The 25,461-nt window shown below is 46.1% G+C and overlaps 1 protein-coding gene across 4 annotated transcripts in view; it reads left to right on the top strand.

The window, feature by feature from the left end:
- Positions 1-19,537, top strand: part of SETDB1 (SET domain bifurcated histone lysine methyltransferase 1) — a 60,326-nt gene extending 40,789 nt beyond the window's left edge. The window contains exons 16-22 of one of the 4 annotated variants that reach the window (XM_088467647.1): positions 117-646; positions 4,284-4,312; positions 4,407-4,533; positions 8,341-8,503; positions 9,880-10,088; positions 11,626-11,714; positions 19,144-19,537. In XM_088467647.1, coding sequence (XP_088323773.1) covers positions 117-646; positions 4,284-4,312; positions 4,407-4,533; positions 8,341-8,503; positions 9,880-10,088; positions 11,626-11,714; positions 19,144-19,261 — 1,265 coding nt within the window. In that variant the 3' untranslated portion in view covers positions 19,262-19,537. The other 3 variants (XM_088467648.1, XM_088467649.1, XM_088467650.1) reach the window with 3 other exon arrangements.
- Positions 19,538-25,461: the final 5,924 nt, after the last annotated feature.

Raw genomic sequence — 25,461 nt, 5'->3', positions numbered from 1 at the left:
CAGGGGCTTGTCCCAACTGTGGGCTATTATACCCTCTAGTATACATTTAACTCTACCAGGTGTTGTCCATTTACAACCTTTGCCAATTGGTGATCTCAGTTTCTGCTTCCTCCCAGGTAAGATCCTGACCGATGACTTCGCAGACAAGGAAGGGCTGGAGATGGGCGACGAGTACTTTGCAAATCTGGACCACATTGAAAGCGTGGAGAATTACAAAGACGGTTACGAGAGCGATGTCAAGTCTTCCTCCGACGGCAGCGGCGTGGACCTCAAGGAAGAAGGACAACAAAACTCAGGCAGCGATGAACAGGGAGGGTCCAAAGACAGTTCCAATGACAACTTTGGGAAGAACGAGGACCTTGCGACTAGCTCTGTGTGGCGGAGCTATGCCACCCGCCGGCAAACCAAGGGTCAGAAAGAAAACGGGACCTCAGAAACTGCCCACCCTGCTTTAGCCAGACAGACCAGCCAAGAAGAGAACGCAGACTGCAAGCTGCCGGAGGAGACCTCCAAAAACAAGGTGGCGTCCTGGCTGAGCTCCAGCACCATGGCTGACACCTTCATGGACACGGACAGCAAGTCATTCGTTAAAATGGGAGATATACCAGATGCAGAGAAACGGCCAAAGAAAGAGGAAGACAGGAAGGTGAGGAGGATCTCCTGCCATTTGGGCACATAGTAGTAATAGTGCTATTGTATATTTTCTCAGTATCCTGAGTGTTGGCATATTTATTACTTCTTGTAATTTCAGCCTTTATATTTGCCACAGCAGCTGCAGGACTCCCGAGTTGCCTAATCCTGCCACATGTCAGCCAAGCTACATTCCTACAACAAGTCATATGTTAGGTTGTCTCCTCCAAGGTTCTGACTATACTGATGGCGGCTTCTTTATACAGTACAAAGGCTCCATTGTAATCTATATGCGCATATCTGAGTAATAATTTGCTGCGGTCTGATCCGTCTCCAACATGCATGCGCAGTGGGAAGCGGGACCCGTAAACAGCTCCCATGGCTAGGAAGATGGTAGGAACCTTAGCCCAGCATTTGCAGGATATCCTGGGTCCTTTTACTAGTATAATAAACGGAAGGACAAGTTACAGATTGTGCCTCAGACGCCCATGCCTCAAGGCACCTGATCGGGCCACGTGATTCTCTCTGCAGATTCCCCCCCCCCCCCTTGTCTGCGCTCTCAGCTGCATGGAAGTAGTGGTGAGGTGCATTTGAGGTGCTGGATGTTTTCTGTCAGCTCTTTCTCTGGGCTTGTGTCTCGTTCAGCTCCAAATCTTTCTGGGTTGTGCATTTGCAGTGTCACAAATCGTGGTCTTAGCCGCCCATTCAGGGTTAAATATTCATTCATTGCTGTGTCTAAAACCTCCAACAGACTATCCCAGTGATTACCGCTCACCTGGTCAGTCTGACAATTACCTGTTACAACTCCCTATATATTTCCAGGCCTAGGAAAGACTCATTGCCTGAACAGCTGTGTTCCTTCCTGAGGATTGTTCCAGGCTCGGTGTCTCCTGTGCTTACAGAGCTTTCTTCTGTGAATCCTGTCCTTGCTGAAACGCAATCATTGCCCACTTGTACCATCGCTGTTTGCCTCTCGGCGCTGCGGCTTTCATGCCACATACAGATAACCACCGGGACAGTTTACCATCTCCGCTGTATGCCATCTTAGCGCCGCGCCTTCCACGCTGCACACAGACCGCTGTTGTCTGCATTCCATCTACCGCTATGTATTATCTCTCAGCTCCGCGGCTCCCACGCCGCACACAGACCGCGTCCAACTCCAGCTCTGCAAGTGTACCTGTGGTGCGTACCATCTGCTGTTGGCACACATCTAATCACCTGCGTGGATTCCACTCTGGGTTGTGCGGGCATCACCTGGACTGTGTTGCAAATATCACTACACTCTGTGGCTATATTAGGTTACTGCAAAATCTAGGGTGACTATTTTGGTTATCCTGTAGTGTGTGCTTTTGTCTTGGGCTGACAGCGTTGGGGTTCCAGGTCTTGGAGGGCATGATCAGGTCACAGTCTTTCTACTTCAGGGTCCATAGAAGGTCCACAGGTGATGACTTAGACATCCGGGCACCATGCAGTTAAATTTTTCTCCCAGGATGCAACGGTTCCTCCCTCTATACCCCACCCCTGGGCCGGAGGCTCCTCAGTTTCGTTTGGTGCCCGGCCGGAGTCGGGTCACTGTATTGCAGTGGGGCTGTTACTCACAGGTAAGCGGCACGCTCCGCAGTGGGGGGAGCCGAGACAGTCTTGTTTTCCCCCAGGGTTGGGGGTGACCTTGGGGATGACAGCAAGTGTGGCCAGGCACTGTGTCCACACTAAACCGCCAGGGACTTCAAACTGGAGTTCTGCAGGACACTCCAGCGTCCCAGGGGTTAAACGCTGGCCAGGGGAGGCAGCTTTCCCTGTCTAACAGCCGGCTCCTTCCCGCTGCTCAACACGCCTTTCCACTGTGGTCTGGCTTGATCTGTGACAGCTTCCTGTTTCCGGCTCCTCCTCCCCATGAGTTCTTCGGTCATTCTCCTGGCTGTGTCACTGATCAGCACAGGCAGTGCGGAGTACGGGTCCCCCTACAGACCTCTCCTCTGGTTGGTGGTCAGTGCATGTAGCACTTTTCTCCTACTAGACACTAAGTTTTTGTAGGTGACTTAAGGAAGTGCCATGAAGTGCAGGTATTACTGTTTTCTGCATTTGTTTGTGACTGTATGCTAGCTCTGTCTGTTTTCTTTGCTAAAAACTATCATTCTTTTGTTGCTATCCCTGTACTTATTCTGCTATTCTGGGCCATAAGCATGGGTATGGTGCGGGTGTGGCACAATTTGCAGCTGAGACTCAGTCTCTGTTAAGTGATATTCTATACTATGTCTGGCTGTGAGAGTGATAACCACTATTAAACTGCTCTGTAAAAATATGTACAGCGGTGTTAGGGGCAGGGGACATAGCCTCTGAGGAGTTATGTTTCCGGAGGTTACACTGCCCAGGCTCCTTCTGAGGCTTCTGTATCAGAAAACAGGGCTTACATCAATTTTTCAGGAGAAACTGGATAATACGAAACAATCTCTACATGGTATAATATAAAGTCCATCATTGTGATATATCTATAGCGGTTTAGGCAGCGTCAGCCAAGAAAGCACCCCGATGTCTGTTTCATCATTGACTTGTTTCACTAAAATCCTCACTGCTCAGTATCCTTTTATCATACATTAATGTTACATACACCTAAACCTTCCTCCACACATGCTCTATACAGTAGTGACAACTGCATCAAAATCCGTCCAGTGGTTCTATAGATTATCCCGAACACACAGACAGACGCCTACCAGAGACTTTATTTTATACTGTGTATAGATTATAATATGCCATCAAATCAAAACCCCATACGTCTTACAATAACCTTTCGTTTCTTTTTGGTGCTCAATGTTAATCAGATCTGTGGGTGACCCAATTGCTTACACTTCCTTCAGTCCCTCGCCGTCTGAGGGTACTTTGGCTTCCTGCGCTCTGATTGGTGGATAGATTTTTTGGGGGGGGGGGCGGAAAGAGCACTGTCATTATAAGAACTGAAGGTAGCATGCTGCAGCTTTTGCCACAGCACAAACTTTGCTCTCTCTGAATTAAATTACAACCTGGGACAATGTGTCAAGTCCACCTGTGTCTGTAGCTGAAGTGGGTCCTTCACTACGTAGAGTAAAGTGGCTTTCCCATTTTTGCTCTAATTGTATCATTGAAAATCTCATTGTCAGGTAGGTAATAATCTCTTAAACGATACATTCTGTAATCACTGTACACCAGACCCGTCCATCCATTCCAGAACCAGCGCTTTAAATTGCCCTGCCATTTACTCCTTTCCTGGTGTAGACTCCCCCACACTTGCGCATCCTGAGCATCTGGATCTCTCTTGGACGTCACCGTACATGTGTATAACCAGGTCTTTAAGATCCCCTGCATTCAGTGCTTGGAAAGAATAAATGGATAAGACCGATACATGCTGTGATGTAGACTGGCCTGACTGACTTCTAAATATCTAGTGTGTGGGCTTTATAAGAACAGGAACCGTGGTGCTGAATCAGAGAATGCTGTATATAGTGGCTGTGATAAACAATTACTGCAGATGACAGAAAAGGTGAAGAAACTCCTTGTAAATCCCCTATGACTAAGAATAATCCCTACTTTATTATGGCACGTTTATCTTTGGTCAGGGTGTGTTGCACTTCTCTGTACTGTACACGTTAATGATTGCCTGACATTCTGCTGCCTTGCAGGAGACTGAGGATGCCGGCAAGCTCCCCAGGTATGTGATGATTTCTGTACACTGTATTTGTTGGACTATCGGTTCTCTATGTCTGCCAGCAAAAATTGGGTTACTCTATTGCTTTGGTCCATAGGCATGGTGAGAGTAACAGAGTATACGGTTATAACCCTAGCCCAGCCAAACATCAGGGGCTGAAGAGGCCAATCAGCAAAACCGCCATGCACCAGATCAGGCGCCAGACCATCACACAGACCAATGATGTAAGCAGGATATTGCCTTCATTTATAGAGCATGTAACGGCAACTGTTTTCTCACTCTGTTATACATTGCAGGGATCATGTGAAGGGATGTACCTAATGATTCTACTGCCCTTCTAGTGTAAACTGATGTAAGAAATTGAATAGGTGTACAGTGAGCTGTAAAGGCCAACATTGTCACTTTAAACATAATTTCTACCATAAGAGAGAGAGATATATATCTATCTATATATATATATATATATATGTATATATATTTGTATATATATATATATATATGTGTGTATATATATATAATATATATATGGGGTATGGTTCGGCACTCAATATTCTTCAAAAAGAGATATGTAACCTGGGTGCTCGCACAAAGAAGGGTATAAGGCCGGTAGAGCCTTGAAACGTTGATTAAACAGTTTCATCTTCTAAATCCTGGAGTGACGCGCTGTGGTCTGTCTTGTTACATGACAGCACACCCTGGACACTTATTTATATATATATATATATATATATATATATATATATATATATATATATATATATAAAAAAAACCTTTTTCCACATTTTGTTTTTCCTACCCTCCAAAGACTGCTGCCTGTGATACCCCATTGCACAAGCATACTGTGTGCTTATCCCTACAGCACAATGCAGAGTGCATGTCACAATGGCATCTAATCTGAGTTTAGTAAACAGACGTCATGTAACCTACTGAAAGCCTTAGTGGGGTCAGCCATAAAACCTGTCTTTATAATTATGTTATAAGAAGGAAGAGGGTGAAATACCCATCCTGTGTTTTGTGGTAATATCCTTAGTTGCTAAGAGGTTTCTAATATACCTTGAAGATTAGCAAAAAATATTTTTATTTCATCCACTGAGGACATTGGAAGATCTGGGTATAGAGATGCAGTGTATGTACTTACCATGTTTCAAACTCTCTCCAGGTCCTCGGACACACAGTCAGCCGTGTGGGAGTTTGTCATCTTCTTTTTCATGACCTGTGGTTAGATCCCACCACTGATGCCTAATTGAGACTAATCATATTTTGGGGAGGCGTCATAAATCTCCTGATGGTTTTTCACCACTGTTCTTCTGGAAGTAAAATAAAACCTTTTGTTTTAGGGGATTCCATGCTCTTCCCAGGAGGAGTAGTTCCAATGGAGGAGCAGACAAAGTAAGGGTTTTTCTCAAACTTGTTCTAGGCTCTGAAACTTGATTTGACATTTTTACCCATTGTAAATCCTAAGTCCCTGAAGGTCAAGCTTTAGATGAGCTCAAGATGGAATCAATTAGGTCTGTTGTCAAGAGCATTGTGTGGTGAGAGTTGATGGTAATCTGGGAAGGATACTAGTGTTGTCTCAGATTTGCTTTACAATCCCTGCACTTCAAGGCATGCTCTGAAATTGCTTCAGGAACGAGACAGGCCAGATTTCATGGTTGGCTCATCATCTAGAAGAAAACCTACCTGATTGAATTGCTATGGGTTGCTGTTCAACACCGCCAACAAGAAAATGCTTGGCAGGATGGTATCCTATTTCGCGGCTGTTCAATATGCAAGTTTCCACTCAAGGAAGTTCAAGGTCGATATTATTTTGAGAGAGAATAAATCACCATGGTATGATCAGCCAGTTCATCAGGCTGTCTCCAGAGGTTGGCCAATCTATCCTCTGATGATGGGGGTACGACAATCTCATCAGTGGGTGCTCCTTCACCATTTGGTAAGGACATTGTTAACTGCAAATGTCAGCTTTCACGGTTGTTACACTTCAGTATTGTTTCTGAGGGCCGGTAATTGTGTTTTAAACCCCCTGGTAAGAGTTCACTTGGTTTTCTGAGTAAGTTCTATAATGGTCCAAACAGGCAAAGTGGTGCCACCTCAATCATCACGGAAGCACCAAGAGTGCCCAGACCATGAGAGAAACCAGCAGGATTATGCGATGGGTGGGACTAAATGTTTCAGCCATTGCGCCAGTGTTCATCTCCAGGGGTAGAGAACTGGTAAATAATACCTTCACTTTGATGTTTCCAGCAGCTGAAGAACAGGTGGAGCCAGCCAGTTTTCGACATGAAGGTATCTTGGTAAAACTATATGGTGGAATGCTACTGCTTCTGAACAAGGGAACAATAGGGGTTGATGGTAGATGCACCATTTTTTTGAACCCTTGGATTCAGGTGTGTTGATGTTCGTCATCTGGAAGTTTACCTTCTTCTTGGCTATTTCCACAGCCAAGAGTTTCAGAACTGAGGTCTCTTTCTCTCATGTAAGTGTCCTTATCTCTTTTTTCACAAGACCAGGCTCTTCCTCTGGACTAAGCCAACTGTGTTCTTCACAGTTCATCTAAATCATGACTTTGGGATCCCATCTTGTGTGATAGGCCTTCTCATTTTGAGACATATCTGATCTTTCTGCGCATGGTAAGAGACCCTGTGGATTGGCTAACATATAAGATCATTGCTAGGTGGTTTGGTAATTTCCCAGGCAGACAGCCTGTGTCCCAAAATGTGATGGCATACTCTACCAAATCGGTGATCACATTCTATGACGGAGCAATGCAGGGTCTCAGGTGAGCAGCGGTGTCCGTAAACCACCTTGTTCTCTGTCCATACATTGACAAAGTTTTAGAGATTCAATGTTTTTGCATCCGTAGATGCTAGTTTTGGATTCAAGGTGATGTGCAGAGTAATTCAGAGCTTACCCTCTTGTAGGAGCAGATTTGGAATGTTCCCATTTTTCCACTGTTCCTGAAAAGGATAATGGACCTTTTTAGGTCTTTTTCCACAAATCTGTTGAGGGACACTTGATGCCCACATTATTTTACTCTTGTTTCTTCCTTTTTGTTAATGTTGATGGTTTTAGGTGGATAACATCTTCTCTGTTTTTTTTTTTATTTATTTATTCTCTCTCAGCCCTCACATGGTCTTTGGTCCACAGAGTCACTAAATTCTACAGATCCCATATCTTAGTGTTCAAAGATGCCAGTTTTGGGCGTAAGTTGCTGTGCAGCTTCTGAGTGTGTATTCACAAGGAGATAGCTTCCCCAATATTCTCCATGGATGAAAGAGAAACTTAAAATTTCTCCTATGGGGAACTTTGGAGGTCCACCCTATATGTATGCTCTTTGTTCCTTATTGCACTTCTTGTTAAGGCCCTTGTTGTGTTGGAGAACCCTACTAGATAAAGAGTGCCTAAGCTCCTATATTCCACCTCCTGTAGCCATTGGTCTCTGAGAAAAGTATTTAGCATTGGTATAAATTAATTTTATAGCTTGTTTTAGAATGAATTAATATTTGTGTGTGTGTGTGTGTGTGTGTGTGTGTGTGTGTGTGTGTGTTACTCATTTGTCTGATTCACTGATAAGACCATGAATTCTAAAGGCATTCTTTACAGTTCCTCTATCTTTGAATTTAATATAAATATTAAGGGTTGACTGTATAGAAATATAATTGTTATAGTACTTTACCTGTTCCTATGTTCTACTACATTTTCTTTTCTGAATAAAGACTGAATAAAGTTATGTGAGGTATCGTAGGGGCAGTTCATGATACCTTTAAAACAGGTATTCAACATGCGGCCCTCCAGCTGTTGTTGAACTACACTTCCCAGCATGCCCTAATAGCAAAGCCTGCTGGGATGTTTAGTTCCACAACAGCTGGAGGAGCACATGTTGCTTCAAAGCCGTGTAAAGAACAGTGTTGAGGTTCCAGCCCCTTATTACCCCTTATAAAGGCAGCTGCCTTGTCATATCCTGCCTGTTCCTCCTTCATGTTTGCACCTATCACTGGTCCTGTGGTCACTGTAACATTTGTGCGTTCCAGGATGTTCTAACATTATCCAGTAGCTCAGACAGTGAGGTGGAAAAAAGGGACAACAGCAAGAAACCTGCTGCCCAAAATAACACTAATGATAGCGATGACATCCAGACCATCTCATCTGGGTCTGATGTGGAAGACGACAAGAAGAACATCCTCTCCAGCACAGGTAGCGGATTTAGACGCGATAGATGCTGAAATAAATACCAAATCATTATATGTGTATCGCTCAACAAGGCAAGCCTTGTAATTAAATGTAAAGCGCTCAATGTAAAGTACAGAAAATAAGCCTATGGGGTAAATTTACTAAAGTGAGAGCTTTTAGAAGTGATGTTGCCCAAAGCTACCAATCAGATTCTACTTAACATTTAACTAGCACCTTAGGTAATAATAGCTAGAATCTAATAGGTTGCTATGGGCAACATCACTTTTAAAACTCACTTCTAAAAACTCTCACTTTAGTAAATTTACCCGTGTTCTTGATGACCATCTTTAGCAGCCTGTTCAGTTCTTGTGAAAAGCGGCTCTTAAGATAGATTATCTGGCTTCCCCCATCATCTGCACCTGCGGCCGCTTATGTCCGACTAAGAGTTGTATTCAATAATCCACGAAAAGTCGGAAAGGTTTCGCCTGTCCGACTTTCTGCCTATATCGCGTGTTTTGGCCACGGAAACTTATTGGGTGCGCCGCCGCTATTCGCCCTATTCAATTCCAAACCACGCGAAAACGGCAAGCCGCGATGTCGGAACAGGCGGAAAAAGTGCTTTCAAAAATGGGGAAATCTGTCTGAACAAACCAAAAAGGTGCATTAGCATTGGGGATCAATGTAGATGTCCCCGAATAGCCCTAATAAAGTTGTTTGGGGTTCTTAAGTTGTTTCAATAGCCTCTTATTAGCGTCTTTGCGCAAGTGGTGAAGAATGGCATTAAGCTGTATTTTCTGGTGAAAATAAGTAGTCCTGTGAAATTTGGGGTACTTGAAATGGGTGCTAGCATGTTTAAAGTCTCTAAAGTGAAGTAAAAAAAATGTTGAAAAACCCCTGTTGCAACCTACAATCCCAAAAACACCTGGGCCATCCTTGCAGACCCCCCAAAAGTCTGTTTCGCTAGTTTTTATGCTTGTACCCCCACTTTGTACTTTTTCGCCCCCAAAATGAAAGTACTTTTTGGGGGTGTTCACTTTTATTTATTAGTTTTTATTATTAGTTTTGGCAGTTATCCTTTGGGGGCCTGTCCTAAGTGTTCGGGGGGGATTTTCCACCTTTGCACCTCCAAATAAAAAAATTCACTTCTTTTCACCACCTATTCAGAGGCAAATCTTTTTCGCCTATTACATCGCATTGACTTATCGCGTACGCGAAAAGTCTTTCTTGGTCCACTGGTACCGGATTCTTTAGAGCTATGAAGCATTTTACACCAGAAGCCATTTGGGAGCCTTCTGGGAGTCCCTGGCAGTAACTGATCAGACTGTTTCTATACGTGGTGTTTATGTTTCAGAAAAGTGTTATGTTAATAATTTGCTGCTAGTTTCATCCTGTTTGTCCAGGACCACTAAAGAGACAAGTGGCTGTAAAATCCACCCGTGGTTTCGCCTTGAAGTCCACCTACGGCATTACGGTGAAGCCAAATATGCCATCTGCTGACAGAGGTGACGGAGGACTTGGACGGAGGACGACACGTCAGTTTTATGATGGGGAGGAATCTTGTTACATAATTGACGCCAAGTTGGAAGGAAACCTGGGCCGATACTTAAATGTAAGAAGGGGATAATCTGTACGCCAAACATAGGAGCATTTTCGATGATGACCTCACTACTTTTAAAGTGTGTGTAACAAGACATTGTTATGTCCTCATCCTCTATATCCCCCAGCCTCCCGGGAATTCATTTGTCTTAAGTGACCACTAATAGTTCTGTAGGCTGCCTTTGGCTGTGGTTTGTTTTTTTTCAAATATAATTTTATTTTTGTTAATTGTGTTTAGTAATAGGACTGCAAAAACAGATGATCATTTTAGTCCTTAGTGGTACCCATAAGAGAGGCTAGCCATTGTCTAAGCAGAATGTTGCAAGATGAGTTGTTTGTTATTCAATAAGCTTACGTGGGGGTGAGATTATCAGCCCTCTAAAATGTGAGAACGCTTTCTTCCATATCAGTAAGTGCCTCCTGGGTGGCATGGAGCCTCGACGGAAAAACTGCATTAGGCAGCCACCTAGTCATCCATCCACACGTTTTCTATACACAAGGTGTTTGTGCACTGCAACTTGTAAGCGTACTCACTCCTAGTGGTATATTTACTAAAGTGAGGGCTTTTAGAAGTGGAGTTGTTGCCCATAGCAACCATTCAGAGTATATTTAGCATTTATCTAGCACCTCCTAGAAGATGATAGCTAGAATCTGGTTGCTATGGGCAACAACTCCACTTTTAAAAACCCGCACTTTAGTAAATATACCCCCTAGGGACAGCTTTGGGACTTCCCCAAGAGATTTAATTTTAATTTTGTTTTCCCATTTGGTTTGAAATCCTTTTACACAGCGCTGTACAGAGCATAGGTAATAATTCCCAGCTTTCCCTGTCCCACTGGAGCTTAAGTTTGATACATCTTCCCCTTTGTGTTCAAGCAAACTCCTGCTGTAGCGATCTGGCTAGGCTGTATTAGCGGGGCGCCCTGCCCGAATTCAAAAGGGCAGAATGCACCCTGCCTTTATGGCAGTGCCCTGTCTGCACCCCGCTAAAACAACCTGCTGGGTGCCGTCCTCACCCGCAGGTCACAGAGTGGGTAAATTTGCGGTGCAGCACGCACGGCGTCTATTCACAGTGAGGCTTGGGAGCAGCCCAGCATGTCCGTAAGTGCTGGGCACAAGATTGACGAAAAGGGGGCACGTCTTAATGACACGCCCTTTTATTTTTACCACACCCCTTGTAACCCCGCCCCTTTGGCGTGCGTGAGAGTGCTCTTCATAATGTCCGGCGTCCTGCCCCATGCCAGACCTAGAATGAACACTATGCACTGATAATAGCGGATCTGTATCCTGCAATGTGTGCTATTACAGAGACGTAACAAGATATTGGTCTGATTATGCTGCCAATATGTGTGTTTTTGTAAAAAAAATTTCCGAATTGTCTACCAGTAAACTAGACCCATTACATAAACCTTGTAATAAGTCTGGGTACTAAGCTACAACAGACCGCCAGGCGATAAAGTGTTGGTATTGCCTTGCCATGCACATGGGCTGTAGAACAGGCAGCCCCCTCCTCTGAGGACTTATCACTCTCTCTCTATACCCTATTATAGCACAGCTGCAGCCCTAATCTGTTTGTGCAGAACGTGTTTGTGGATACACATGACCTGCGCTTCCCCTGGGTGGCTTTTTTCGCCAGCAAGTAAGTGTTTTAATATATAATGCTTAAAGAGGCTCTTTAATAATAGGTGTACATTATACAGCATATGGCTATGGGCAGCTGGTGCTTACCGGTACAGCTACACGCTGCCATTGTCTGAGCAGTACTGCATAGACACCACCACGTATTAAACTTGTGGTTGAGGAATTGTGGCTGGGTCATGGGAAAACAAAGGGGCTGAGTGGCTAGTAGGTCTGTGTGCGTATAGCGGGTTGGGTACGATTGGTCGGCAAAATGTCAACATTCATTATGGTCATAATAACGTTGACCATGTTGACATTCATCATGTAGACAGTGAGGAAATGTGGACATGTTAGAATAGCGGCAATTCGTCCCTTGTGGACCATTGATTACCTGCTCTGGGCGGCTCCAGCAGCATATTCCGGGTCCTGGTGGTCATATGATTGTGATTCCTAGGTCAGCCTACCGATCCTCTGGCATTTGGGTAAGTATTTAACCTCCATCACTACCCTTCCTCTAGTGCAGGGGTCCAGCTGCTGTGGAACTACACATACCAGCATGCCCTGCCACTGTTTTGATATAACAGCATGCTAAAACTGTGGCAGGGCATCCTGGGATCTGTAGTTACACAGCAGCTGGAGGGCCAAAGGTTGAAGACCCATGCTCCAGTGCCTAACCTTCCACCCTGTAACTTAAGCGCAGCTTATCCCTAACCCTCCCGCAGCCTAAACTTAACCTTCACCCCCATAACCTAAACTCCCCCCACAGTCTATCCCCCCAACAGCCTAACCCTAAAAACCCACCCGTCCGCAGCCTAACCCTAATGTCGACATTTCACCTGTTGACATTTTAATAATCGTGGTAAGAACAAGGAGGGTTGGAGATAGCTGCGCTATAACTCCTGTAAGCCTCTTTCTACTTCAGGGTCCATAGGGTATCCACAGGATACCTTGGGGTATAGGTGTGACGTCAGTCGCAGGGCACCAAAGAGTTAAGCTTTCAGCCTCCCAGGATGCACTAGGTCCCCCTCCTATACCCCGCCCCCGGGCCAAGGCACCTCAGTTTAGTTTGGTGCCCGGCCGGAGTCGGGTGCACCTGTTGGAGTGGGGGCTAGAAGAGCCCCTGAAGCTTATTCTTCATGCAGCTGTGGCTGCACAACTGGATGAACAGCATGGACAGTCAGTCCTGACGTCCATGCTGTCTTCCCTACACCCCGCCGGTACCAGAACGCCGGTACTGATCCGGGGATGCTGGTGGGCGTCTGGGGTCACAGCTAGCGGTGACCCCAGATGCTCCGGACCATGGCCGGATTCAAGGGGGACAGAGGTAAGCAGCGGGGTCCCGCGGTGGGTCCCCGCTGATCACATGGTCCTAAGTCCCCAGGCAGGGGGCTCCCTGGGGACTGGCTGCAGCGTGGAGCCAGGCGACCAACCTGCGCTTCCACTACCCCCTGGGACAGCGGACCGCAGCAGAGCGGTAGCGCTGCGGCGTCCCAGGGGTTAAATGCATGCCAGGGGAGCGCGCCTTCCCTGTCTCACAGCCGGCGCCTCCCCCGCTGCACACAGCCCTCTCTGCATGCTGCCGACTGGTCCTGTGGCAGCGCTCCTCCCCCAGGCCAGCCTCCTCTCTGCTCCTCGGCGGCCATCTTCTCCAGAACGCATGGTGAACGCTGCTGGAAGCGCTGGACGGAAGCATCGTGGTCTGGGTCCCCCCGCATACCTCTCCTCCGCTGTGGTCAGGTCTGTGTATGCAGCGCTGTGTCCTACCAGGCCCTGTGTCTGTGTAGTTGAGTGATCAGCGCTGTTAGTGCAGGAATTGTTATTTTTCTGCATTGTATGTGACTGTGCTAGCGCTGCTGCCTGTAATCTTTTCTTCTCTAAACTGTCAGCTTTATTACTGTCCCTGTTTTTTCTGCTAAAGCCCTTGCGGTGCGGTGCTGCAGGGTGGTCTCTCGCCTATTTAATACTTAATTGGTGAGAGAGGTCACATACGTGGTGCCATCATGTCTGAAAGTGATTTTCCCCTCCGGCTACAGTGTACCACGTGCAAAGTACCGTTAGCGGAGGGGGAGGGTAGCGCGGAGGGCCTTTGCCGGCAGTGTTTGTCCATGGCGCGGCCTATTACGGTTACAGCACCGGTACAGGAGCCGCCCTGGGCTTGTTTCGCTCAGGCGTTAACAGCTTTAGTGGGCCAGTTAGCTCCGCAGCCCGCGTTTACTCCGATGGGTTTGTCCCAGCAGTCTGTGGTGTCGTCACCCATGCAGGGGTTCCCACGACAATTGGTGGTACCCCACAGTCTCCCTATTTCCCCGCTCCCGGGTTCTCAGGAGCCAGCGTGGGTTAACTCCCTGACGAGTTCTGTACAGCACTTGTCGGATGTGTTGCAAGGGGAGTCTGTGATGCGGTCTCATAAAAGGCCGGTGGCGTCTCTGTCCGCTCCTTATGAGGATGACGAAGGGACGTCTGATGATGGGGAGATTCTAGATCCTTACGATCAGGAACCTCTCCATACTAAGGACGCTGATGCTAAGTCCAAAGTATATATTCCTGGACTTATTCGGGCGGTCCGCACAGCCTTGGTGATTGAGGACGAAGTTCCCCCAGCGGCTAAATCTAAGTATGCCTTTTTCAAAGATGTGAAGGGCGATGCCACAGTCTTTCCTCTTTCGGGTCAGTTGGTGGACCATTTAGAGGAGGCGTGGAAACAACCTGGCAAAAGATACCAGCCGCAGAGACGCCTGGCGGTGGCTTATCCGTTCGCGGATATTTTGCGAAGTGGGAATCCCCTCCACAGGTGGATTCTCACGTGACCCGTCTTGTCCGTAGTGCCACATTGCCGATGCCATCCATGTCCTCCCTTAAGGATGCTACGGACCGCAAGGTAGAAATCTGCCTGAAGTCCGCTTATTCCCTTGCAGGGGGGGCAGCACGGCCGGCTATGGCCATTTGCTGGGTTGCCAGAGCGATGGAGCGCTGGGCGGATTCATTAGAGGCTTCTTTTGAATCCGACTGTCCGGCCGATCAGGCGGAGTTGATTGGCAATCTCCGTGATTCGGCCACCTACATCAACGAGGCGGCTCTAGACATTAGTACTCTGGTGTCTAGAATTTCTTCAGCAGCGGTAGCTGCTCGTCACACCTTGTGGCTGCGATCCTGGAAGGCGGACGCAGATTCCAAGAAAGGTCTGGAAGCGTTGCCGTTTACCGGAGAAGTTCTCTTCGGTCCGGATCTGGATAAGATTGTGGCCACGCTGGCGGCAGCCAAATCTGCCTGTCTCCCGTCGGCCGCTGCTCCTTCTGGTTCGGGACCATCGTCCTTTCGGTCATCTAGGGCCCAGGGCAGGCCCAAACCACCGTCGTTTCCTCGACAGGCTGGCCCTAAGAAATCGGTCAAGCCCCGGAAGCAGGCATGGAGTACCAGACGTCCGGCCCCCAAGCCAGATGACAAGCCTGCGGCCTGACGGTCCGGGCCTCCCTTTGGGGGATCCCAGGGTGGGAGGCCGCCTGCTACAGTTCGCCCAGTGTTGGTCGACCACTACGACAGACACTTGGGTTCTGGAGGTGGTTTCCCACGGATACGCCCTCTCCTTCCGGCACAGACCCCCGGCTCGCTTCTTCACCACGGGTCTCCCATCAGACCGGAACAAGGCTACGGAGCTGCGGAAGGTATTGCACACTATGCTCCAGGCTGGAGTTATAGTGGCGGTTCCATTCTCCCAGAGGGGCCAGGGTTTCTATTCAAATCTATTTTTGGTACAGAAACCCAATGGGTCATATCGTCCGATTCTCAACCTCAAAGCACTCAACAAGTCTTTGCGGGTCCCGAAGTTTCGGATGGAGACCCTACGGTCCATCATTCTGGCGCTGGAACCTGGGGACTACTTGGTGTCATTGGACATACAGGACGCTTACCTGCATGTCCCTATTCTTTGGCGCCATCAACAGTTCCTCAGGTTTGCAATCAGCAGCGACCACTTCCAGTTTCGGGCGTTACCTTTTGGCCTGGCAACAGCACCACGTGTTTTCACCAAGGTGATGGCGGTCATGGCGGCTTCTCTGCGGCTGCAGGGAGTCCGCATGTTGCCGTATTTGGACGACCTGTTATTGGTGGCAGGATCTCCAGAGCTCCTGTTACGCCACTTGGACCTGACCATTGCACTGCTGCAACGGCACGGCTGGCTAATCAACTGGCAGAAGTCCACTCTAATCCCGTCTCGGAGGATTCTGCATCTTGGAGCCTTATTGGACTCGGGACAGCAAAGGATCTTCGTGACGGAGGACAAGATCTCTGCTTTACAGTCAAGGGTGCGCAGTTGTCTGCACAGCCGCCGGGTGTCCTTACACTCGGCGATGAGGTTACTGGGCTCCATGGTGTCGGTGTTCGACATGGTGGAATACGCCCAGTTTCACTCCAGACCTCTGCAGCACCTGATCCTGTCCAAGTGGAACGGGCTGACTCAGTCTCTGAAGTCCCAGACGATTGTGCTCACCCAGGAGGTTCGCCTGTCCCTTACGTGGTGGTTACAGACGACCCACCTCAACAAGGGACGTCCGTTCTGGGTTCCAAATTGGGTCCTGTTGACAACGGACGCCAGTCTTCGGGGCTGGGGAGCAGTTTCGGGTCCACACTTGTTCCAGGGCAGGTGGACGCCGACAGAAGCGGAGCTTCCAATAAATATCTTGGAACTCCGTGCGGTCTTCAATGCTCTCCAGCAGGCACAGCGGTTTCTCCAGGGTCGCCCGGTGCAGGTCCAGTCGGACAACGCTACCACCGTGGCCTACATAAACAGGCAAGGAGGAACTCGCAGTCGGGCGGCTCTCGTAGAGGTCTCTCGGATCCTGGTTTGGGCGGAGCGCAATCTTCCGGCCATATCAGCGGTCTTCATCCCGGGAGTGCTCAATTGGGAGGCGGACTTTCTAAGTCGCCAGGACGTTCATCCGGGGGAATGGTCCCTGCACCCGGACGTTTTTCAACTACTGGTGGACAGGTGGGGTCTTCCAGAAATCGACCTCATGGCGTCCCGGCACAACAACAAGTTGCCGGTGTACGGGTCTCGCACAAGAGACGAAGGGGCGTCTCTGGTGGATGCTCTGTCCGTCCGGTGGACGTTCCGGTTCGCATACCTGTTCCCTCCGGTCTCCCTTCTTCCACGGGTAATCCGGAAATTCAAACAGGAAGGAGGGACGCTCCTGTTGATAGCTCCCGCGTGGCCCAGACGGCACTGGTTCTCAGACCTTCAGGGTCTGTCCGTGGACATTCCTCTGCGGTTGCCGCTACGACCGGACCTTCTGTCTCAGGGTCCTTGCCTTCACCCGGACCTGACTCGGCTGTCTTTGACGGCGTGGCTGTTGAGACGGCCATGCTGAGGTCCCGGGGGTTTTCCAGCTCTGTGGTGCGTACCATGTTGCGAGCTCGGAAACCGTCTTCCGCGAGGATATACCATCGCGTGTGGCATACGTTCTTCCAGTGGTGTCGACCGAGAGGTTATGCACCGCGGGAGTTTCGTCTGTCTCGGATTCTCGCCTTCCTGCAAGCGGGACTAGATCATGGGCTTCGCCTTGCTTCTTTGAAGGTACAGGTTTCGGCCCTATCTGTCTGGTTTCACCGTAGGATTGCTACAATCCCGGATGTGCGCACCTTTATGCAGGGTGTTCTCCGCATTCAGCCGCCCTTTGTTCCACCTGTGGCGCCTTGGGATTTGGCTGTGGTCCTGAGGGCTCTCCAAGGACCGCCGTTTGAACCACTGGGCTCAGTGGATCTTAAATGGCTAACAGCTAAGACTGTTTTCCTTCTGGCCATTGCTTCGGCCAGACGTGTTTCTGAGTTAGGGGCTCTTTCTTGTAGACCCCCTTTCTTGGTTTTTTATGGGAACAGGGCAGTGCTCCGCACTCGGCCCGAGTTTCTTCCCAAAGTTGTTTCCCAGTTTCATATTAACGAGGAAATAGTTGTTCCGGCCTTTAACTCACCGGGTCTTTCCGTGGGTGAGGCCTCTTTGGATGTTGTGCGGGCCTTAAGGACTTATGTTGACCGCACTTCTTCGTTTAGGAAGTCGGACGCTTTGTTTGTCCTCTTTGGCTTCCGTAAAAAGGGTTGGCCTGCTTCAAAGCAAACTTTGGCAGCCTGGATCCGTATGGCTATTTCTGAAGCTTATCTTCATGAAGGCCTACCGGTCCCTCCTTCTCTGAAGGCTCATTCCACTAGGTCTGTGGGTCCTTCGTGGGCAGCTCGACGTGGTGCCTCGGCAGTTCAGATCTGCAAGGCTGCTACGTGGTCTTCTGTCCATACCTTCGTGAGGTATTACAGGTTTGACACCTTCGCCTCTCAGGATGCTTCCTTCGGGCGGCGGATTCTCCTTTCTGCACAGGAGCGTCCCCACCCTTAAAGGATACTGCTTTGGGACATCCCCAAGGTATCCTGTGGATACCCTATGGACCCTGAAGTAGAAAATATGAGATATGGTAAGAACTTACCCTTGTTATCTCTATTTCTACGAAGTCCATAGGGTTCCACAGGACTCCCGCCCTGTCGCACCTGTGCTGCAGATGGGCTTTGCTCTGGTCACCGGTTTTCCGTCTCCCTCTGGTGAGAATGTGATTCTTGTATGTGTCCAGATCTTTGTTCTCTCTCTTCCTTCTCCTCCTCCGGCCTATGGCTTGGTAACTAACTGAGGTGCCTTGGCCCGGGGGCGGGGTATAGGAGGGGGACCTAGTGCATCCTGGGAGGCTGAAAGCTTAACTCTTTGGTGCCCTGCGACTGACGTCACACCTATACCCCAAGGTATCCTGTGGAACCCTATGGACTTCGTAGAAATAGAGATAACAAGGGTAAGTTCTTACCATATCTCATATTATGATGCTGCCTGGGAATGAAGTGACAGGGGGTCACCTTCCCGGTAAATTGGTTGAAAAATAGAGTTATCCCTGGCGCTTCAAATGTGAGGGTTTGTTAAAGGAATCAATGAACATGAATAAAAACAAACCACATAAAACTTATATTATGGGTTGCAGCCCTTTTATTTAAGAGGTCAGGAGTAAAACGCCATAAGCGTATCTCCTCATTGTTGACCCATCCAAAGGGCTGCAAACCATAATATGTTTTATGTGGTTTGTTTTTATATGTTGTCTACTAGTAGTAGTTGTATTTTTATATACTTATTTATCATTTTTGGAGTGCCTTTTTACCTTACCTTGAAATCAATTTCATTTATTTTTTAATTCATGTTCATTGATTCCTTTAACAAACCCTCACATTTGAAGCGCCAGGGATAATTCTATTTTTCAGACATTTTAATAATATCAACATTGTGTCGTCAATATTATCATTGCCGACCTGTTGACTACATCACTGTGTGGCGCATGTTATCGCCAGTGACCAATCGCAAACAGGCAGCTGGAATTGTATGTTATATCCCTCTAAATCCATGATTTTGTTTTTGCATCATTGTCTCTTAGGAGGATAAGGGCTGGGACAGAGCTGACCTGGGATTATAACTACGAAGTGGGCAGCGTTGAGGGCAAGAAGCTCTTGTGCTGTTGTGGCTCCACGGAGTGTAGGGGCCGCCTCCTGTAAGTTCCCTAATGCACAGACCTGGTGCTGACATTGGCGGATGTTCTCCTTCCTCCATTGTTCCAGCATGAAACTGGTAATGTTCCGGCTGTTATACCACCGCTCCTCAGAACAGTGTCGCCAACGTTGCGTCCTCTAGTCAGCACATTACGACAGTCTCGTTAAACTCATTTATTGCGGCCGAGAATAGTCGAACTTTATAGTCTTTATTTGTAAAGTTTCATGTTATATGGTTTTCATTTTGTTCATGTTCGAATAATAAAATAATTTAATAATTCCTGGCTGTGTTAAGCAGTGAGTTCGTGAAAATGAATGGTCACGCCGGGTGCTGTCCTACTGATTGTGTTCCTTTGGAATTAGGTTCCGCCCATGACATTGCCGCCCTCACCACCTCCTACATGCCATAGGTACACTTCTAATCAGATGCCATCATTAAGAGAAGTTTTATTTTTAATGAAGTATTCTTGAGGATTTGTTGCTTTTGCAAACCTAAAATAAAAAACATTGAGAGAAAAAAAGAGCAAAACATTATTCATTCTTTAACATAAATGTCACAATACGTAGACAATGAGTCTTGCTTGATCACCCACATTTGAGACGATAAGAGGACGGGGATACGCAACACCATAGGAGAGTTTAGCAGGAGTGAACACAATAGGCAATAATATTCCAATCCAGGGGTCGAGGCCTGATCTGCCTCTGCAGGAAGCTTAGAGAATTCATAATTAAACGGTTTAACCCAAATATTATTAAACTTACATTCCCACATTTCTAGCTATGTACAGTAGGTGTATATTTCATGTGCCACCGATGCGTTAACTAAGGAAAGCCAATGGTTATAGACTGGACCAGTAGTGGTCAACCAGGTATGCGCATTACAGACTTTAGCCAAAATGCACATGTTCAACACGTATTGTTTAGTAAATTTGTCCCACATGTCATCATCTAGTATACCCAGTATACAAACTACAGGAGTGAAGGTGGCATGGGGAACACCAGTGGAGGCCACCACTCCAATCACTCGATTCCAGAATGAGGAAATTAGGGGACATTCCCATATTAAATGCCAAAAAGTACCATCTGCAGTACAGCACTTAGGGCATTAAGGCGTTTCCCAACCTCCAAATCTACATAGACAAACCAGGGTAAGACATACCCTATGCAACAGGAATAGTTGTATTTGCTGGAAGCAAATGGAGGCAGTGGAAACCTGAGGGCACAACCTCCACCTCTCATTACTTACAGCACCCAGGTTAGCCTCCCATTAGCTCTAAGGTTGGGCAACTCCTCCAAGTGATAGACTTGCAATAAAAACAAATATAAATTAGACAGTTCTACAAGAGCCAATAGACATGATTTTTTTTTTTTTTTTAATGAGAGAATCCAAAATAACCAGGTGGGAATTGGGTGGACAAGGCATGACGGAGCTGTAAATACCTGAACAAATGAACGGTGGACAGACAGAACCCCTGTTGGAGTTGACCAAATGACTTGAGAATCCCAGTAGTGTATAACTGTCCCATGGAGACCACTTCCCACCTGCTCCAAACCTGCAAAGTGGAAAGCTCAAGTGGAGAGCTCGAGAAACCCTCTTCCCTGTTAGCAAATGCCATCACTTATGTGAATCCAGGACAGGCGCAGCTTGAGGTTCAGCCACACAAATTGCTCAGCTCCTCGTAGGTAGAATTTGAGCCGCTGAATTTTATAGGCCGCCTTCTCCATGCTACTGGAGCCGTTCTCTCCATCCTGCCCGGGAACACAGCATCCAGAAGCAAAGGTGCCCAGGGCTGGCTACTCCTCAAGTACTTATAGTCCTCATGGCAGTGCCCGGGAGACATCACAGGAGCCAGGGGATTGGCCGACGGACCCAGAAGGCATCACAGGAGCCACAGGATTGGCTGTAGCACAGCACGTCCACGGGGACCCACCCATTCTGTAAAAGTCGTCAGTCATTTTAGGGTAAAATACATGCTATAAATAGAAAAAATAGGGGAGTGGCGCTTATCAAACAGCAGCTGAAGGAGGAGAGTGTTGTGCTCCTCAATAATACATATATAACCACAACAAGAAAACAGTGCTTGTGGAGACTACAGTAAAGTTATGTATCATATACATATGGCTTGGTCAAAAAACATTTTATTAAGAACATATAAAATCATGAACATAAATTGAAGAATTAAATATGCAATTGCAAATAATGGGATTGCCCCACAACACTAGTATGAGTCACTGAGTCCAGCAGCAAATATATACCCGGTGTTAATCCCAGTAGATAGGAGTATGTTACCAAGTGGCCACTGTAGCAAGAAGTTCTTGGATTGGTGTTTTGAAGAAAAAATGTTTGACTCCAAATTCCAGTTCCGGGAAGCTTAGTTAGATGTCCTCCATGTGCTCTAGTATGTGGGGGGTCCGATTGGCAAGGCTCAACACATTTCCGTGCGGAAGTTGCCCGCACCTTCGTCAGGAGCTCCTGGCGAAGGTGCGGGTAACTTCCGCACGGAAATGCGTTGGCGGACATCATCCCTACTGGGATTAACACCGGGTATATATTTGCTGCTGGACTCAGTGACTCATACTAGTGTTGTGGGGCAATCCCATTATTTGCAATTGCATATTTAATTCTTCAATTTATGTTCATGATTTTATATGTTCTTAATTGTTTTTTGACCAAGCCATGTGTATATGATACGTAACTATACTATAGTGTCCATAAGCGCTGTTTTCTTGTTGTGGTTAAAATACATACTATATCCATATTTGCAAGCACTGAAGTCTGTTAGAACTTCAAGTTGTTAGACTCTGCTATCCAGTCCTCAAGTACCACCAACTGGTCATATTTTGCGAATTTCTTTAATGATGCACACTTGAGCTAATCTATTTTGCTGGGTCAGAAATTACCCTGCCTGCTTCCACAGACAGAAATCCTCAAAACATGACCTGTTGGGAAACTAAGGCTGAGGTTGAGAACAACTCCCCTTTGTAATTTTAAAACCGTACCTGTTTATGTCTTATTGGTATAAAATTGTGAAATAGCGTTTAGGTCACACACTGATCCTTAACTAGGCTTGCAGGTAACATACATAGCAGTGTTGTGACTATGCAGCGGTGGTGATATTTACTCACACCCTTAAGGAGCTATGAGCTGCACGTCCGTGTGATACTCAATACAGTAAAGATGGCATTGGCTATGCATGCTCAGTAACACCCGTGGCCATCTTGGTAAAGGCGCCTGGCCGACTTCAAGGAGATAGAGAGGAGTGCACTCTTGCATTATTTCCTAATGTCCCCCTACTATGTCTGGTGACCTAAAACACAATTTACCTTACTCAAAAATAAACTTCGGCAGTCTCCTGTAACTGAAAACAAAACACAAGGTTATGCATCAAATAAAACATACAATGAATTTAACACATCAAGTATATTCCAGTCCACATTTACTTAGGAATATGTTTAGCAATTGTGATGTCAGTCCCTTTGTCAACATATCCCCAGGATCATTACACTTGCTACAAAGGTTACGCTAATGGAAGGTACTAACTCTCGGATAAAGTGGTGTCTAAAAGTAATGTGCTTGGACTGTCCGTGGTGCTTGGTGCTATAGGACAAGTCAATTGCAACTTTGTTGTAACACTACATATTGATAGTCTCATCCTGACAAAATTAACACATTCAATTGGTTGTGAGATTTTTAAGGGAAACAAATTTCTCATTACTTGCAGGTGTGTGAGCTCCTAAATCTCACGCTGTCCAATTAAAAAAAAAAAAAAAAAGTTGCTGTAATTTTTCCCACAAAACCAACAGGATTTAAAAAAATATATATATATTTTGTGCAACACTGCAAAAAAAAAGTAAAAACACATTTGGAAATTGTACAGATGTGTACTTTTAAAATGCTGCAAATGGCTGATTACTTTAAAAAAATATATATTTTTAAAAAGTACTAAACAAAATTATAACAAACATTTTGTTTAAAATCATAAAATTAAATTCAAAAAATTTATAAAAGTGTTGGAGTAATTCTTTTTAAAATAAATACTTACATTTGTGGTGCCTAAAAAAAAAAATAATTAAAAATTAAAAGCTGATTTTGGGTTAATTTTGAGTCCTCTTTTTTTTCACCCCCTATAATGACATGTAATTATTGGCTCAATTAAGCTAATTAAATATTTCCAATGGCCTAATCAGTCAATAGGGGTTCTGAAACAAGTCCCAACATTTTTACTTTATAATAAGGAATTTACCTGACTTTGGACCTGCTCTGAAGCTGTGAGAAAATTGCAGTGTTAATTCCTATAGAAATTAGCACAGCTCAATTTCTCGCAGCCAATTGAATAGGAAAAATTTTGCAGCTGCAGGAGAAAAAAAACCTGCGCCGTGGCAAAATGAATATTTTGCTCGCAATTGAATATGCCCCAAAGTCTCATTTAAGTATACTGCTTCCTTGGCTGTTTCTGTAAATGCCATGTATTCTGCCTCAGTGGTGGATAGGTCTACAGTGGGTTTCTTGCTACTTCCCCAGCTGACAGCTGATCCTGCTAGCACAATCTGATATCATGTGCATGAACGATGGTCATCCTCATCTGATCCGGCATCAAGACTCTGAAAATTCTAATTTCAAGGAAGCTAAATCCTTCAGGTATTTAATATTCTTTTTACTGAGTTTCAATTTTACCCTGGGTTAATGGCAAATTGGATCATCCAGCTCACAGCATGTGTGATGTCTGGGCAAGTTCCTACACTTTCAAACATTAAACTTTCAATATCACTCTGCTAATGAACCTCTTTTATGTTTTCTTCGCTTGTTGGTGACATGGATTCAGTTCCTTTAGTGCCTTTGTCAATGGTAGTACAGATGCACCTTGCTTAACGACCTACCTGTTTAACAATTGCTCGGACTTACAACCAGGGCTACGACCAGCTAGAACTCATAGTACAATGACTAACATGTTACTCTGAATGTCTTATTTTATAACTTTAATTGTACTGTACAGTATGTAAGAGTTATGCAAAGTAAAACACCGTTACAGCATGAAGTTTGAGTTTCCTGGCCTGCTAGTAATAGATCATCAACATAAACAACAACAATCAACTTATAATACTCCATGTAAATCTCTTGCTGAGTCAGTCTAATTATTATAATAAGAAATTATGCAGGGCAGATATGGCAGCGAATAAACCTAATATACTGTACCTTTACAAACGAGAAGATTTCACCGTAGTCAATCCTGGATTTCTGTGTATATCCTTATGCAACAAGACTGGCTTTATAATAGGCAATGGTTCCATCTGCATTCATATTTTTACAGAAGACCCACTTGTTTTTAACTGTCTTGCGGTGACTAAGCCTGTTAACAGCAGTTCATGTATTGTTGTCATTCAATGATCTAATTTCTTTATTGCTGATTACCATTTCTCCCTGTAGTTGCTTGACTTTGCTTCTTGGATATTTTGGGGTTCACAGAAGGTGATATTTGCAAACTCCTATCTCTTAGGGGTTTTCCTTTTATGGTTTGTCCAAAACTCCTGCTCTGTGATTGAGTATCCATACTGGCAGCCTCTAACTCAGACACACTTCCAGCTGCTGGCATATCCAATGTAACAAATGTGTTTGGTAATTCTTGTTCCAGCTTTATTTTAGGTGGCGCTGTTTCATGGAATACAACATCCCTTGACTTTATATGCTTTTTATTTGTAATATCCCAGGGTCTGTATCCTTTACTTTCATGGCAGTTTCCAAGCATGATATATTCCACTGATTTGGGATTCAGCTTACATGTTTTTTTTTCTTTAGGTATGTGAGCATATGCTTTGCATCTAACGATTCTGAGATGCACAATTCTGCCCGCAAACATTTTTCTAGGCCCACATCACTTAGCATAGTCTACGCTCTTTCCACAGCTTGCTCACGGACACCATTTTGCTCTAGTGTGTATGCAATGGCTAGTTGATGTAGCAGTCTTCCCAAAGAAGTATTGAGCATCTCCATTTTCATATTCTCCACCACTGTCAGATCACAAGACTCTTTGCTTTGATGAAGTAAATGTGTGTCACTCTTGTGAAGTCATCAATGAATGTTAAGAAATATCAGTATCCACTTATCGATTTCATTTCCTTCGGGCCACTCACGTCTGTACGCACCACAACTAAGGGTGCCTCCGCTCTGGTTGCTGATCTGAGGAAGGGAAAGCGGGCATGCTTACTCA

Source organism: Taudactylus pleione, unplaced genomic scaffold (genome assembly GCF_031769625.1).
Source record: "Taudactylus pleione unplaced genomic scaffold, aTauple2 ptg000073l, whole genome shotgun sequence".
Taxonomy (NCBI): Eukaryota; Metazoa; Chordata; class Amphibia; order Anura; family Myobatrachidae; genus Taudactylus; species Taudactylus pleione.
The sequence above is the reverse complement of the archived record's forward strand: the minus strand, read 5'-3'. Positions and strand labels throughout refer to the sequence as shown.